We start from the raw sequence: 12,699 nt of genomic DNA on the forward strand, positions 1-12,699 counted from the left end.
CTGCCTGCATTTAAATCCCAACTCTACCATATCCTAGCTCTGGGACCTCAAACAAATTTCTTAGCTTCAGTTTTCTCTGTAAAAATGGTCATACTTATTTTTATTTTTATTTGTTACTTAAAAAATTATTTTTAAGTTTGAAGCATTTTATGCCCAGAGCAATTGATGCTTCTATTTTGTTCCTTTCTTTCTGGGTAGGTGGAAACATACATTGTTCAAAATGTATAGTCTTTATGGGATAGAGAAGATGTAGACAAAGAAGGTATAATAGGGCTGTTTCTCTGATTTTAGTTTGAACTTTCTTTCCTCATATTCTTGAATATTTATTCTTTTCTTCTGGTTTTCCAGATTAAATGTATTTATGGAAAAAGAAAAATTGGACCGTAATAGTAGAATACTGTAATGCTGCAATGGATTCCTCAGCTGAAAACAGTATGTACGTAAACAAATTGTGGGTTCAGTGTGAGTATGAAAGCTGTTTGAAGTGGAGATTGTTGTCAAGTGAGGATGCAGCCAGAGTTGATCACAATAAACCATGGTACTGCTTCATGAACACTGATTCAAGATACAATAAGTGCTCTGTTGCTGAAGAAGACTTTCCTGAAGAGTCTCAGCTTCATCAAAGTGGATTTAAGATTGTCTATTCACAACTCCCTCTTGGAAGTCTGGTTTTGGTAAAATTACAGAGTTGGCCAAGGTAAAGTTTTTGTTGTTGTTTTATAATAAACCATTGAGTTACAGTCTTGCTAAGTTTATGAATTTTTTAAACTTTTCAAACAATCAACTTTTTTCTACTATTTGTCTGATTTCTTATTTACTGTTTCCTGATCTCATCACTATTATTTCCCTGATACTTTAGGGTCTGATTCTTCTTTTTCTAATTTTTTAAATTAGAAACTTTAGGTAACCTAAACTTTAGGTGATCTTCTTTCAAATGAGCTGTTAGAAGTGTATTTTTAAGTTATGTAATATTTGGGGATTTTTAAATATCTTATTGATCTTGAGCTCTAGTTTAAATGTATTGTACTCAGTTTCTTTGAATCTTATTTTATGGCCCAGCATAGTCTGTCTTGAAAAGAATGTATATTCTATAATTGTTGACTAGATGCCCAAAATATTTTTTTTCTTTTAGATTCTATAGATTTACTATTGTATAGCTCAGCGTTTCCCACACTAGACTGATTTTCCCAAGTGTGCAATATGTACTGTCGTTTGGGAAACTGTTTATCGCTCCTTCTATTCTGAATGATAGCCTTGCTGGAGTATTCTTGGTTGCAAGTTTTGGGACTTTTTTTGTTTTTTTGTTTTTTGTTGTTTGTTTTTTTTCTTTCAGCACTTTGAATATATCATGACCACTCCCTTCTGGCCTGCAAAGTTTCTGCTGAAAAATCAGCTGATAGCTTCGTGGGGCTTCTTCCCTTGTATGTAATTGTTTTTTCTCTTGCTGTTTTTAAAATTCTCTTTATTGCTATCTTTTGCCATTTTAATTATTATGTGTCTTGGTGTGGACATCCTTGAGTTGATTTTTTTGAGCATTCTCTATGCTTGCTGGATCTGGGTGTCTGTTTCCTTCCCCAGATTAAGGAAGTTTTCAGCTATTATTTCTTGAGATAAAATTTCTGCCCCTTTTCTCTGTCTTCTCCTTCTGGGACTCCTTAATGCAAATTTTATTATGCTTGATGATGTTACTGAGTTCCCTTAACCTGTTATCATTTTTTATTATTCTTTTTTTTCTTTTTGTTATTCAGTTTGTTTGCTTCCCATTACCCTGTCCTCCGGATGTTATCTGTTCTTCTGCCTCATCTAATATGCTATTGATTCCCTCCAGTGTGTGTGTTTTTTTCTTTAATTTCAGTTACTGAGTTCTTCATCTCTGACTTGTTCTGTTTTGTATTTTCTAGCTCTTTCTTGAAGGTCTCACTGAGATCCTTCACTCTTTTCTCAAGTCCAGTGAGTATTTTTATGACCATTACTGAATTCTTTATCATGCATATTACTTATCTGTGTTCCATTTACCTGTATTGCTGTGGTTTTGTACTGTTCTTTCATTTGTGACATATTCCTCTGTTTCCTCATTTTGTCTAACTCTCTGTGTTTGTCTCTATGTATTAATGAAGTCAGCTATGTTTCCTGATCTTGAAAGTGGTGGCTTTATGAAGAGGAGGTCCTGTTGTGGCCTATAATGCAAGGCTCCCTGTTCACCAGAAACAGAGGTGTGTCCTATGTGATTTGCTTGCACCCTACTAATGTGGCTGAGTTGCATTTGCCTTAGTCCAGTTGGCTACAGTGGCCCACTTTGCTTGTGGGTGCACTAGGCAACGTTTGGTCCTTGTGCCATTAAGGGGTCAGTCTAGGTTGTCATGGGCTTGTGGTTGGGTGGTGTCAGCAGTCAGACCAGATGTCTGTCCCCAGTCTGCCTGCTGGGGCGACAGTTGGACTGATCAACAGGGCACCCTCTCTGTGCTGCCAGCTATAAGGTTTGGCCACTGGGACTGTGGGGGCACTGATATGTGTGGTTATCTTCCCCTCTCCCTGGGGCAGAAGTCATTTTGGAGTGGTACCAGTTCCCCTTGGAGTTGCTTGCAGGCTGTACTGGGGCAGGAGCTGCTTTGGAGGGACTCTTGCTGTGTCTCTTTCATTTTATATGACATGAGTTCTGTTCTTTAAGAGATTTTTTTCAGTCTGTTTTCTCTCTGTTGTTCAGATTGGATCATTTCTACTTTAAGTTCACTGATTCTTGCCTCTTTCCTATTCATTCTGCTATTGAGAGTATCCATTGGCTTTTTTGTTTTGGTTATTGTATTTTCTGTTGTAAAATGTACATTTGGTTCTCTCTTTCTTCTATTTAGTTTCATTTTGGATTTTATTTAAATCTGTTTTAGCAGGCTGCTCCTACTACTGCACTGAAGGGATATGAGGGAACCTCTTTGTTACTGCCAGGTGGCAGTTGGAAGCCTAGGTTTTCTACTCAGCTTTCACTTAGTCTCTTGGAAGGGAAGGGTGTTTCATTACTGGTAGGCAGGGATGAGAGTTGAGCCAAGTCACCAACTTGGTTGAGAGAGGTAGAGTATCTTGTTACTCACCTCCACTGATACCATGGGGGGAGAACCATGTTAATGCTGGAAGGTGATAACAATTCCATCTTCCCAGTAGGCCTCTTCTGCCACCACCTGAGTGGGAAGGACATGGGGCTTTATTACTGCTGGGTGTATTGAAGTGTAGGCTCACCACTTGACCTTTGTTGATGGGGATAGAGTTGGGATCTGCAGATTTTTCCATGGTATTTAGCTGTTTTCCCAGCTATTGCTTAAAAGTTTTCTGTCTTGCTAGGCTTTCCCTATGCTGGTCCTTTGACTTGAGAAAGCAGGCTTCATATGGACTTTTTGTTCCTTTGTACCCGTTGGTGTCTCTGAGTTGCTGGCTTCTTTAGCACCCAATCTAGGAGATAATGAGGCAAAAAGAACACTCAGGCAGCTCCCTGTCATATCATTCTTCAGGTCCCAAGGTCCTTATCTGGCTTATTTTCTCTTCATCTTTTAGAATCTTCTTATGTTTGTTTGAAATATAATACCCAGAAATTTTTGGTGTACTTAGTGGGAAGAATATAGAGAATTGAGTCTATTTCAACTTGTCCAGAACTGGAATCTGCAGAATAGATTTTCTTTAGCCTTTTTGTCTAAATCGTATACCCAGAGCCCCTTATTCTATTATTTTCTCAAAGTATCAAAAATACGAACTTGTTTTCTGAAATTTCTTAGCATTTTTCTTTTCACATATTTCCTCCCCTGTTCCACACAACCTCACATACCATCAATATCCCAAAACAGTGTGGCACATTTGTTACAGTGTGTGAACCGGCATTTACCTATCACTGGTGACCAAAATCCACAGTTTACATTAGGGTTTGATCTCTGTACTGTGTATTCTGTAGGTTTTGACAAATGTATAATGACATGTATTCACCATCACAGTGTCATACAGAATCGTTTCACTGGCCTAAAAATCTCCTTTGTTTCACCATTCATCCATCCCACTACCCCTGGCAACTGGAAATCTTTTTACTGTATCCATAGTTTTGCCTTTTCCAGATTGCTGTATTATTGTAATCATGATATGTTGCCTTTTCAGATTGGCTTCTTTCGCTTAGTGATATGCATTTAAGTTTCCCCTGTGTATTTTCATGGACATACATGGTTGTTTTCATTTGTATTTCCCTGATGACATGTCATGTGGAGCATTTTTTAATATGCCTATTTGTCATTTGTATATCTTACTTGGTGAGATGTCTACTCAGATCTTTCGCCAATCTTTTAATTCAGTTGCTCATTTTCTTATTGGGGAGCTTAAGAGTTCTTTGTGTATTTTGGATATCATTTCTTTATCAGATATGTCTTTTGCAAATATTTTCTCCCAGTCTGTGGCTTATCTTCTCATTCTCTTGCCAATGTCTTCTGCAGAGCAGATACTTTTAATTGTAATGAAGTCCAACTTACCCATCTTTTTTTCATGGATGGTGCTTTTGGTGTTGTATCCCCACTTTTATTTGTACCTTCTCTTTCCTTTATCTGTATTGATCCTTTCTTCTTTGATTTGGATTATACTTCCAGCAATTTCTCATCAGTGTAAGCTTTTGTCCTGATAAAGGAGTTTTTTGTTGGTTAGTTTTAAGTGTTCATAGGGCCCAGACTGCTCCAATACCTTCAGGTTTTGTTGTAATCCCCCTCGTAGTTTGGCTGCTGTGCTCATGTTGACTTGCTGCACTTTTCAATAAGTACTTCTTTCAGTTTTGAGGCTCTTATTTCACAAACCCATCAGACCTCTGGTTGCCTTCCCCCTCCCACCGTTTCCCCTCAAACAGATGCTAGTAATATGTGGGTCTTGTAACTGTCAGTAGTTTGAACCTGCCTGCTCCTATTTTGGTAGTTTATGTGGATAGCTTATCACTTAGTTTTGTTATAGATGTTGTGTGTCAGGTTTTGGCTTTGCTATTATAGTTGTTCTACCTGTACTTAAGGGGAAATTTCAGGAGATTCTAAAACTACAATAACATTGGCACTATCTTCCCAGAATCCCTTGCTATTTTACATTGCATTCTCATACTTAACATTCTCAAAGCTAGGATACTCTGCCTCATATTACCTTGTTTTCATTCACAGTTAGCTATTCTTCATGAAGAATATAAGATGTTTTCTTTCATAGAGAGACTGTGATGGACTCACGTTAACATACATATACACATTCACACACACACACACAACACACACACACACACACACACACACACACACACACACACACAACACATACATAAGAGGCCTTCAATTCAATACCTACATTTATGTCCTTACTCTGTCACTTACTGTTGTGGGCTGAATTGTGGTCCCCAGAAAGTCATACTTTCAAGCTCAAACCTCAGAAGTGACTGTATTTGGATTCAGAGCCTTTAAAGAGGTGACTAAGTGAAAATAAGCCATTAGGGTGGGCCCCACACCAATCTCACTAGTATTCTTATAAGAACAGGAAATTTGGACACACAAGGAAACACCAGGGATGCACATGCATAGAGGAAAAACTATGTAGAGATACAGTAGGAAGGTAGCTATCTACAAGCCAAGGAGAGGCTTCAAGAGAAGCTATCCCTGCTGACCTATTAATCTTAGATTTAAAGCCTCCAAACCTATGAGAAAATAAATTTCTGTTGTTTATGCCACTCACTCTATGGTATTTTTTGTGGCAGCTTTAGCAAACTAATACATTTAATGTCTTTGCAAATATGGAAATCTCTCTGAGATATGTACCATTTGCTACTGAGTACTTTTCTAGAGATCAAATATGAAATATTGTAAATATATACATATTATTTATTTAAATCATAAAAATATTATTTTCTTCTGTAAAATAATTAGGATTGGCATGAAGAGGAGCTAGATAGCTATGTAAAAAAATATTTTAAAAGACATGAATATTGGAGCACCTGAGTGGCTCAGTTGATTGAGTGACCAACTCTTGATTGCAGTTCAGGTCATGATCTCAGAGTCGTGGGATCAAGTCCCGCATCCAGCTGCACCCTGAGCATGGAGCATGCTTAAGATTCTTATTCTCTCTCTCTCTCTCTCTCTCTCTCCTTCCCCTCTCCCCAACTCACTTGCTCTTGCTCTCTAAAAAAAGGTATGAATATAAATGCTTATTTTATGATGTTACTTATGACAGTATTTGTAGTCCCATGCCATTTTTCAGATCTAAAATTAATATTTTGAAAGCATAGAGGTTTTATTTTCTAATGGAAATTCTTAAGGTTCAATAACTAATTCAAGAAATGCATTTGTTTCTTGTCACTATATCTGAAATATTATGTTATAAATCTGATTAGGAATTTCTGTTGCAGTTTTGTGCTTATAACTGAGGGTTAGAACTTGAAATACACATGAAACATGTTTTACTCCAGCCCCTAAATGTGTCTAATCTATGATTAGAACCATCAGAATACCTGCAAAATGCAGCTATATCTACCTTCTTGCTTACTGGAAAGAGTAGAATGCATTTGGCTAAGTAGTCAGATGTATTCCTCTTTATGAAATAAGTATAGTTGAATACAGGCTTAAAATATAACTTTAAAATATAAAAACTCAAATCTAGTTATATTTTTTTATTTGTTACTGTAAATACATACAAAGATTATAACAGGATAAATTGCAATAGCAGAATATAAAGGTAGAATTAACCCACTAAAAACAATCAAACATCAGTTCTTAGTTAAGCAACATTAAAGACGTTGAAGTTTCAAGTGGGAAGACCAGCTAGGTGGCTATGGAGACACTTAGGAAGTAATATTATCTGGGTCAGTTCTTGTTAGCCTATGGGTCTTACACTGAGCTTTGAAGGCTCAGAAATTCAATCTTATCAACATCTCAGAGTTAGTCTTTACAAAAGAGTTGACCTTTTCTAATAAAGCTAAAAAAGCCAAAGAGAGACTGATACAGAATCTAGAAAGGCCTATTTAATCTTTATGTAATAAAAACAAATAATTGTCAAGAGAAAGCACTTTGTCTATGGGCAAACTCCATGGAAAATCAATTTATAATAGTTACATTTACCTCCACATTGTGAGATACCTCCACACTTACATGCTTACAAAAGTACATATGTAGCTTCTTGTCTTTGATCTATGCATGTCTGTTGTGCTTAGGGTGGGGATACCTACATGTACTAAGAAGAGAAAAACTATCTTCCTAATGTTTAAGCACCCTTAATTTTTAAAAATCGATCAAATAGCATGGTATTCAGCTAGAAACGGCATAGAAGTTAAAAGTGAAAAATAATGGTGCATATTTTCCTTAGCAGAAGATACATTGTCAAGCAGAAACTAGGCTCTATTTAGGGTAACTACCTTGGGCATATTTACACAGACATTTTACAAAGTTTTTCATAAATATGAAAATAAGTTTATAGAAAATATATTTGCATTCTAACGTAGTGTAGTAGTAAAATTTAATAGTAAAATATGCCTTTAAATTAACAAACCAATCCAGTGATACATTTTAGATATAGTATTTAAATTTCTAAAATGAGATTTCTACTAGATCCTTTCACTATTATAAAATATTATTTGATTACTTCTTATTTGCATTATTTTGCCTATAGATTAATATACTTATAATGTAGGGGGGGGGTGGGGATGGGGAATCTCCTCCTCCCATCAGCCCCCTGTAGTTGGGTACAGCCTAGAGATTTTGTGGCAAGTATAACATTCAGTTAGTGATGATTCCAATTCATCCATTTTGTTTCCCACAGATAAAGAAGGAGGCCCAAGTAAAATCTGCTCTCCTCTTAAACATCCAAACCATGGTTTGAAAATAACAGTCATGTACTTCTCACTGAGTATAAATACACAGCAACTGAAATCATGCTTAAGCTTCAACTTCTATTGAAGGCAGTAGCTATCTCATTAAAGATCATTTCTGGGGCACCTCGGTGGCTCAGTCGGTTAAGTGTCTGGCTCTTGGTTTCAACTCAGGCCATGACATCATGGTTTGTGAGGTCGAGCCCCATGTTGGCCTCTGTGATGATGACACGGAGCCTGCTTGGAATTCTCTCTCTCTTCTCTACTCCTCTCCTGCTCATGCATGCTCCCTCTCTCTCTCAAAATAAATAAACATTAAAAAAAAAAAAAGATCATTTCTACTGGATGAGAAATGTGTAAGACATCAGTTTCTTCATGGTATATTTGCACTTGAAGTTACCTGTTGTATCCAAATTTCTCCTTTTCTCCAAGTGGATTCCAATACATGGATCTATTTGTGTTGTATTTGTGTATTTTACCTCCCACCACCCACAGATTCTAAAATTTATCACACGACTTTTCTTGTAATTCTGATACCTTCCCATCGGGTTGCCATCTCTTACTCTCCCTCTCTCCCTCTAAGCCCACAGACAACACTTTAGAATTTCTCATCAATATGGGGCGCCTGGGTGGCTCAGTCGGTTAAGCGTCTGGGTGGCTCAGTTGGTTGAGCGTCCGACTTCAGCTCAGGTCACGATCTCGCAATCCGTGAGTTCGAGCCCCGCATCGGGCTCTGGGCTGATGGCTCAGAGCCTGGAGCCTGCTTCCGATTCTGTGTCTCCCTCTCTCTCTGCCCCTCCCCCATTCATGATCTGTCTCTCTCTGTCTCAAAAATAAGTAAACGTTAAAAAAAAAAGAAAAGAATTTCTCATCAATATGGATGTGAGAAATCGGGGGGTGGAGGTGCACAATGCAGTGTCATTGTTGACAGTTTAGAACTCAAGTTCAGAGTGAGATCAAAAAAATGGACATCAGCTTTCTTCAGTCACACTGAGTCAGAGAAAATGATGGCTGTCGCATGTGGAGAGAGGTAATCTTGCTTTCTGCAGCCATTGCCTCTCCTCACCTTCTCCTGCAATTTGGTACATTCTATCTAGTCCTGCTTGACTAGGAGTCAGACAATTCCTTTGCACTGCCTGAAGAAATACTAAAGTGCCCCAGTTATTTGGACATTTGATGATACTTTTCATAATTCATTTGTAAACCAGTATGCAAAATTTTCCATAATATAACATGTTTTAAATAATGAATAGAAGCTTTTTTCTTTCATTGGCATCTAATTATTTTTAGGAGTCACCTCTATTTTTATTTATATTTTTTAAAGTAATAATTTAAATTGAATACCCTTGGGCCCAATAGGTTTGTGTGTAAAAGAAGTTGTATCAGAATTTGTGTCAGAAAAGCTTATCTTAAACATAGTAACTGCAAAATTTCTTTTCATGTCTCAAGTGTTATAAATCCTGTGATTGTTTTACACTGAATGGAGTTGATGCTACTTATAATTTGATACTGCTTGGCAATAATCCTTTTTAAAATTGCTGTGAGGTGCAAATCACCTAGTATTAAACACGAACCCCTTACATTTTACAGAGCAGTCAACAAATATAACAATCACAATTTGGCTTCTTTTAAAGTAGTTATTAATCCAGTTGGAGGACCTACTGTTTCTTGATTTCTGATAAGTTAGAAGTGTCCAATGCAGCTGCCATTCATTCTTAATCATTTATTTGCCTATTGAAATCTTTTTCTTTTGAGTGGGTTCCTTCAGAAATGTAGATTTCCAATGTAGGTTTAAAAGATAAACTCCACTCAAGGTTTCTTTTAAGCACTCTTGAGCCCAATAAGGTTGCCAAATAGCAGTGATACTGTGATGTGAACCTGATAATAACTAGATAGGTCCTGAACCTCTCTTTGACTTTTCCATTATCATTTCCAGTTTTCCAAAGTATTAGACTTCTTTGGGTTCTCTGTAGTCTGACTCAATTTGTGATCCTCCAGCCCTTCCTCTTCCCTGATCTAGGGCTGCCAGACAGCCCCTTCTCCTAACTCAGAAAGGCCCAAGAGTCAAAGAACTCTGCTCAGCATCCCGTTCAATTCACATACTCCACCATCCCTGGTGACTGGTGCACCCAAGTCATCACCTGGCAACTATACTTGGGATATGTCAGCTTCCTGGAATCAATTTTTTTTCATTAATACTAACTATGACATATTGTGTTAGTTTACATTGTGTTATTTGTGATCTGTAAAGACTTTTTTTTACAGTGGTATGGTAGATGTATTTCTATATTTAGGACTTTGTAACTTTCATATCAATAGATAATTTAGTAGAAGATCAACCATCTATGGTCCTCAAACCCAAGAAATTTGTAGATTTTGCATTTTTGTGATTTCAGATTCTTTATAGCGTGATTTGTATGCTTTCTCTAGGTTTTAAAATTATCTAAATGTCTAATTTGTCCAGTTTCTAAATAAATGCGACAAAATAATGCTTTGTATCATTCTTCCTACTTCTCATTTATACCAACAATCTTACTGTATATGATTGTATTAGTTTGCTAGGGCTGCCATAACGAAGTATCAAAGACTAGGTAGCTTAAAAATAACAGAAATTTATTATCTTACCCTTCTGAGGCTAAAATTCTCAGGTCAAGTTGTGTCAGCAGGGTTGATTTCTTCTGAGACTCTCACCTTGGTTTGTAGATGGTTTTCTCCTTGTGTTCTTCATATGGTCTTCCCTTTGTGCATGTATGTGTCATAATATTCTTTTTTATAGGGAAACTAGTCATGTTGTATTAGGGCCCACCTTTTAACTTAGTTATTTCCTTAAAGACACTATCTCCAAATACAGTCACATTCTGAGATACTGGAGATGAGGACTTGAACATGTGAATGTGGTGAGGGGAACCCAGTTTGGTTCATAATGGTGGCACTCTACAATATTTCGATTTGCCAAACCCCAAAAAATGTATAAAGCATGTACTTGTTTGAATTTTATAACTAGGACAGTGAGGAACCAGAGTCATAGCAAGGCCTAGTTACCTGCTTGAGGCCTCTTGTCTGGTAGAAGGCAGAACAAGAGTCTGAATCTTCTGATTTGAACCTGACTACCTTTTTTCACAAGAGAGCTGCAAACTGAAGTAGAACTTGGCATTCCTTAGTCACAGCTTCCTGACCTTATTTACTGTCTTCCTTTCCTGCATTAGTCTCCGAACAGTAGGTCAGAGTCTCAAAAGATTGCTAAAACAGTCAAAACTTAGTTGATGTATATATATATATATCTTAAAAACACCTATATACATATACAGATACATATATCTTTATATATATAACATATATATATCTTTATATATATCACATATATATGTGTGATATATATATCTTTATATATGTAACATACATATACATATGATATATATATATGTATATATATGTATATATATATATATATACATATATATATATATATATATGTTTTTGCCAAATGGAAAAATGAACCTATCAAGGAATTTCTAGAGGTTTATGTCACGAAAGAACATACCTCTAAAGATTTATTTTTAGTAAAGGATAAATCTTATTTCTAGAACTAAAAATTTTTAGAAATTTGGTCTTCCAGTGGAGCAGATGCAAGGAAGGGGCAATATAGAACTGCTGAGCTCTGTTTCTGCGTTTCCCACAGTAGTTAGAATTTTTAGTGTTATCGCAGCCTAAGCTGCCAGTACCCCTTTGGCAGCCCTGAGCCCTTTGGCTCAGGAAATGCCAGCTCTCTTCTACCCTGTCAGAAACTGTCAGTGGGTTGACATTTTAGTAATTAAGCCTTCTGATTGGTTAGAGTTGATTCAAAGCTGCCATGAATCTTACATTTCCTATTAGCCCTGACTAAATGTCTCTTACAGATCCTGGAGATCATCCTTCTGTCTTATAATTCTTTTTCCTTGTATCTTATGTTTATCTTAAATATGTGACTTTTCCAAAGCTTTCTATATCTACAAAGATACAACTGATTACATCTATCAAGTGAATATCCTACTTTTAAAGGATACAAGTATGAATATGTTTAATTTGGGGGAGTTTTAAAAATTCCTAGGAGAAAGTTTGATATATGATTGTCACAGATGTATTGATTTCTGCCTTTTTTTTTTTTTTTAAGCATCAAAATAATTAAAACTACTTTCTTTTGAAAGCTGGCCAGGGATACTTTGCCCAGATCCTTTTAAAGGGAAATATGTGACCTATGACCTGGATGGAAATGTTGAACAGTATCACATAGAATTCCTGGGTGATCCCCATTCAAGATCATGGATAAATGCAACATTTGTTGGACATTATAGTATCACATTAAAGGTAGGTACAGTAACATCCCAAGTTTTATTCTTCTTGTGCTTGTTTTTAGTTATGGCCATTTTTGTCTCAGAACCTAAAAGATACATAATTATTTAGTTTTATACTTATATGAACAAAATAGTATACTATTTGTTTAAACCAAATATTTGGATTTTTGAAGAAGTTTTTTCGAAGGAAGTGTGAAAACTAGAGCAGTTTTAAATTTTATTTTCCTAATGGCAGTATAGTATGAATCAATGGAGGACTTTACATAATTGCCTTTTGAAACAATTTTAAGATTATCAGTTGGTAATTTTTTAAAATTTCCCTTGAGAAGACTCTAAGTTGTAGCCCTAGCTCATAGGGAAAATTAATTGTGGAATGCAACCAGAGTTTCAAATTTCAAACAGAATATTTCATTATACTAACTCCTTCAGTATCTTTTTAAACTTTAAATCACACACTACAATTAATGAATAGGCTGGACTCTCAGGTTAATGAGAGTAGGTGACGTGGATCTATTTCCGTGGGTTTGG

General features: G+C 36.3%; 1 protein-coding gene across 1 annotated transcript in view; it reads left to right on the forward strand.

Annotated features, from left to right (window-relative positions):
- Window positions 1-353: 353 nt before the first annotated feature.
- Window positions 354-12,699, forward strand: part of ZCWPW2 (zinc finger CW-type and PWWP domain containing 2) — an 82,399-nt gene continuing 70,053 nt past the window's right edge. Inside the window, 3 exon segments of the mRNA XM_049628930.1 lie at window positions 354-382; window positions 384-697; window positions 12,025-12,184. Of these exon segments, the coding sequence (XP_049484887.1) occupies window positions 362-382; window positions 384-697; window positions 12,025-12,184 (495 nt within the window). The 5' untranslated portion in view covers window positions 354-361.

This window comes from Panthera uncia, chromosome C2, assembly GCF_023721935.1.
Source record: "Panthera uncia isolate 11264 chromosome C2, Puncia_PCG_1.0, whole genome shotgun sequence".
NCBI lineage: Eukaryota > Metazoa > Chordata > Mammalia > Carnivora > Felidae > Panthera > Panthera uncia.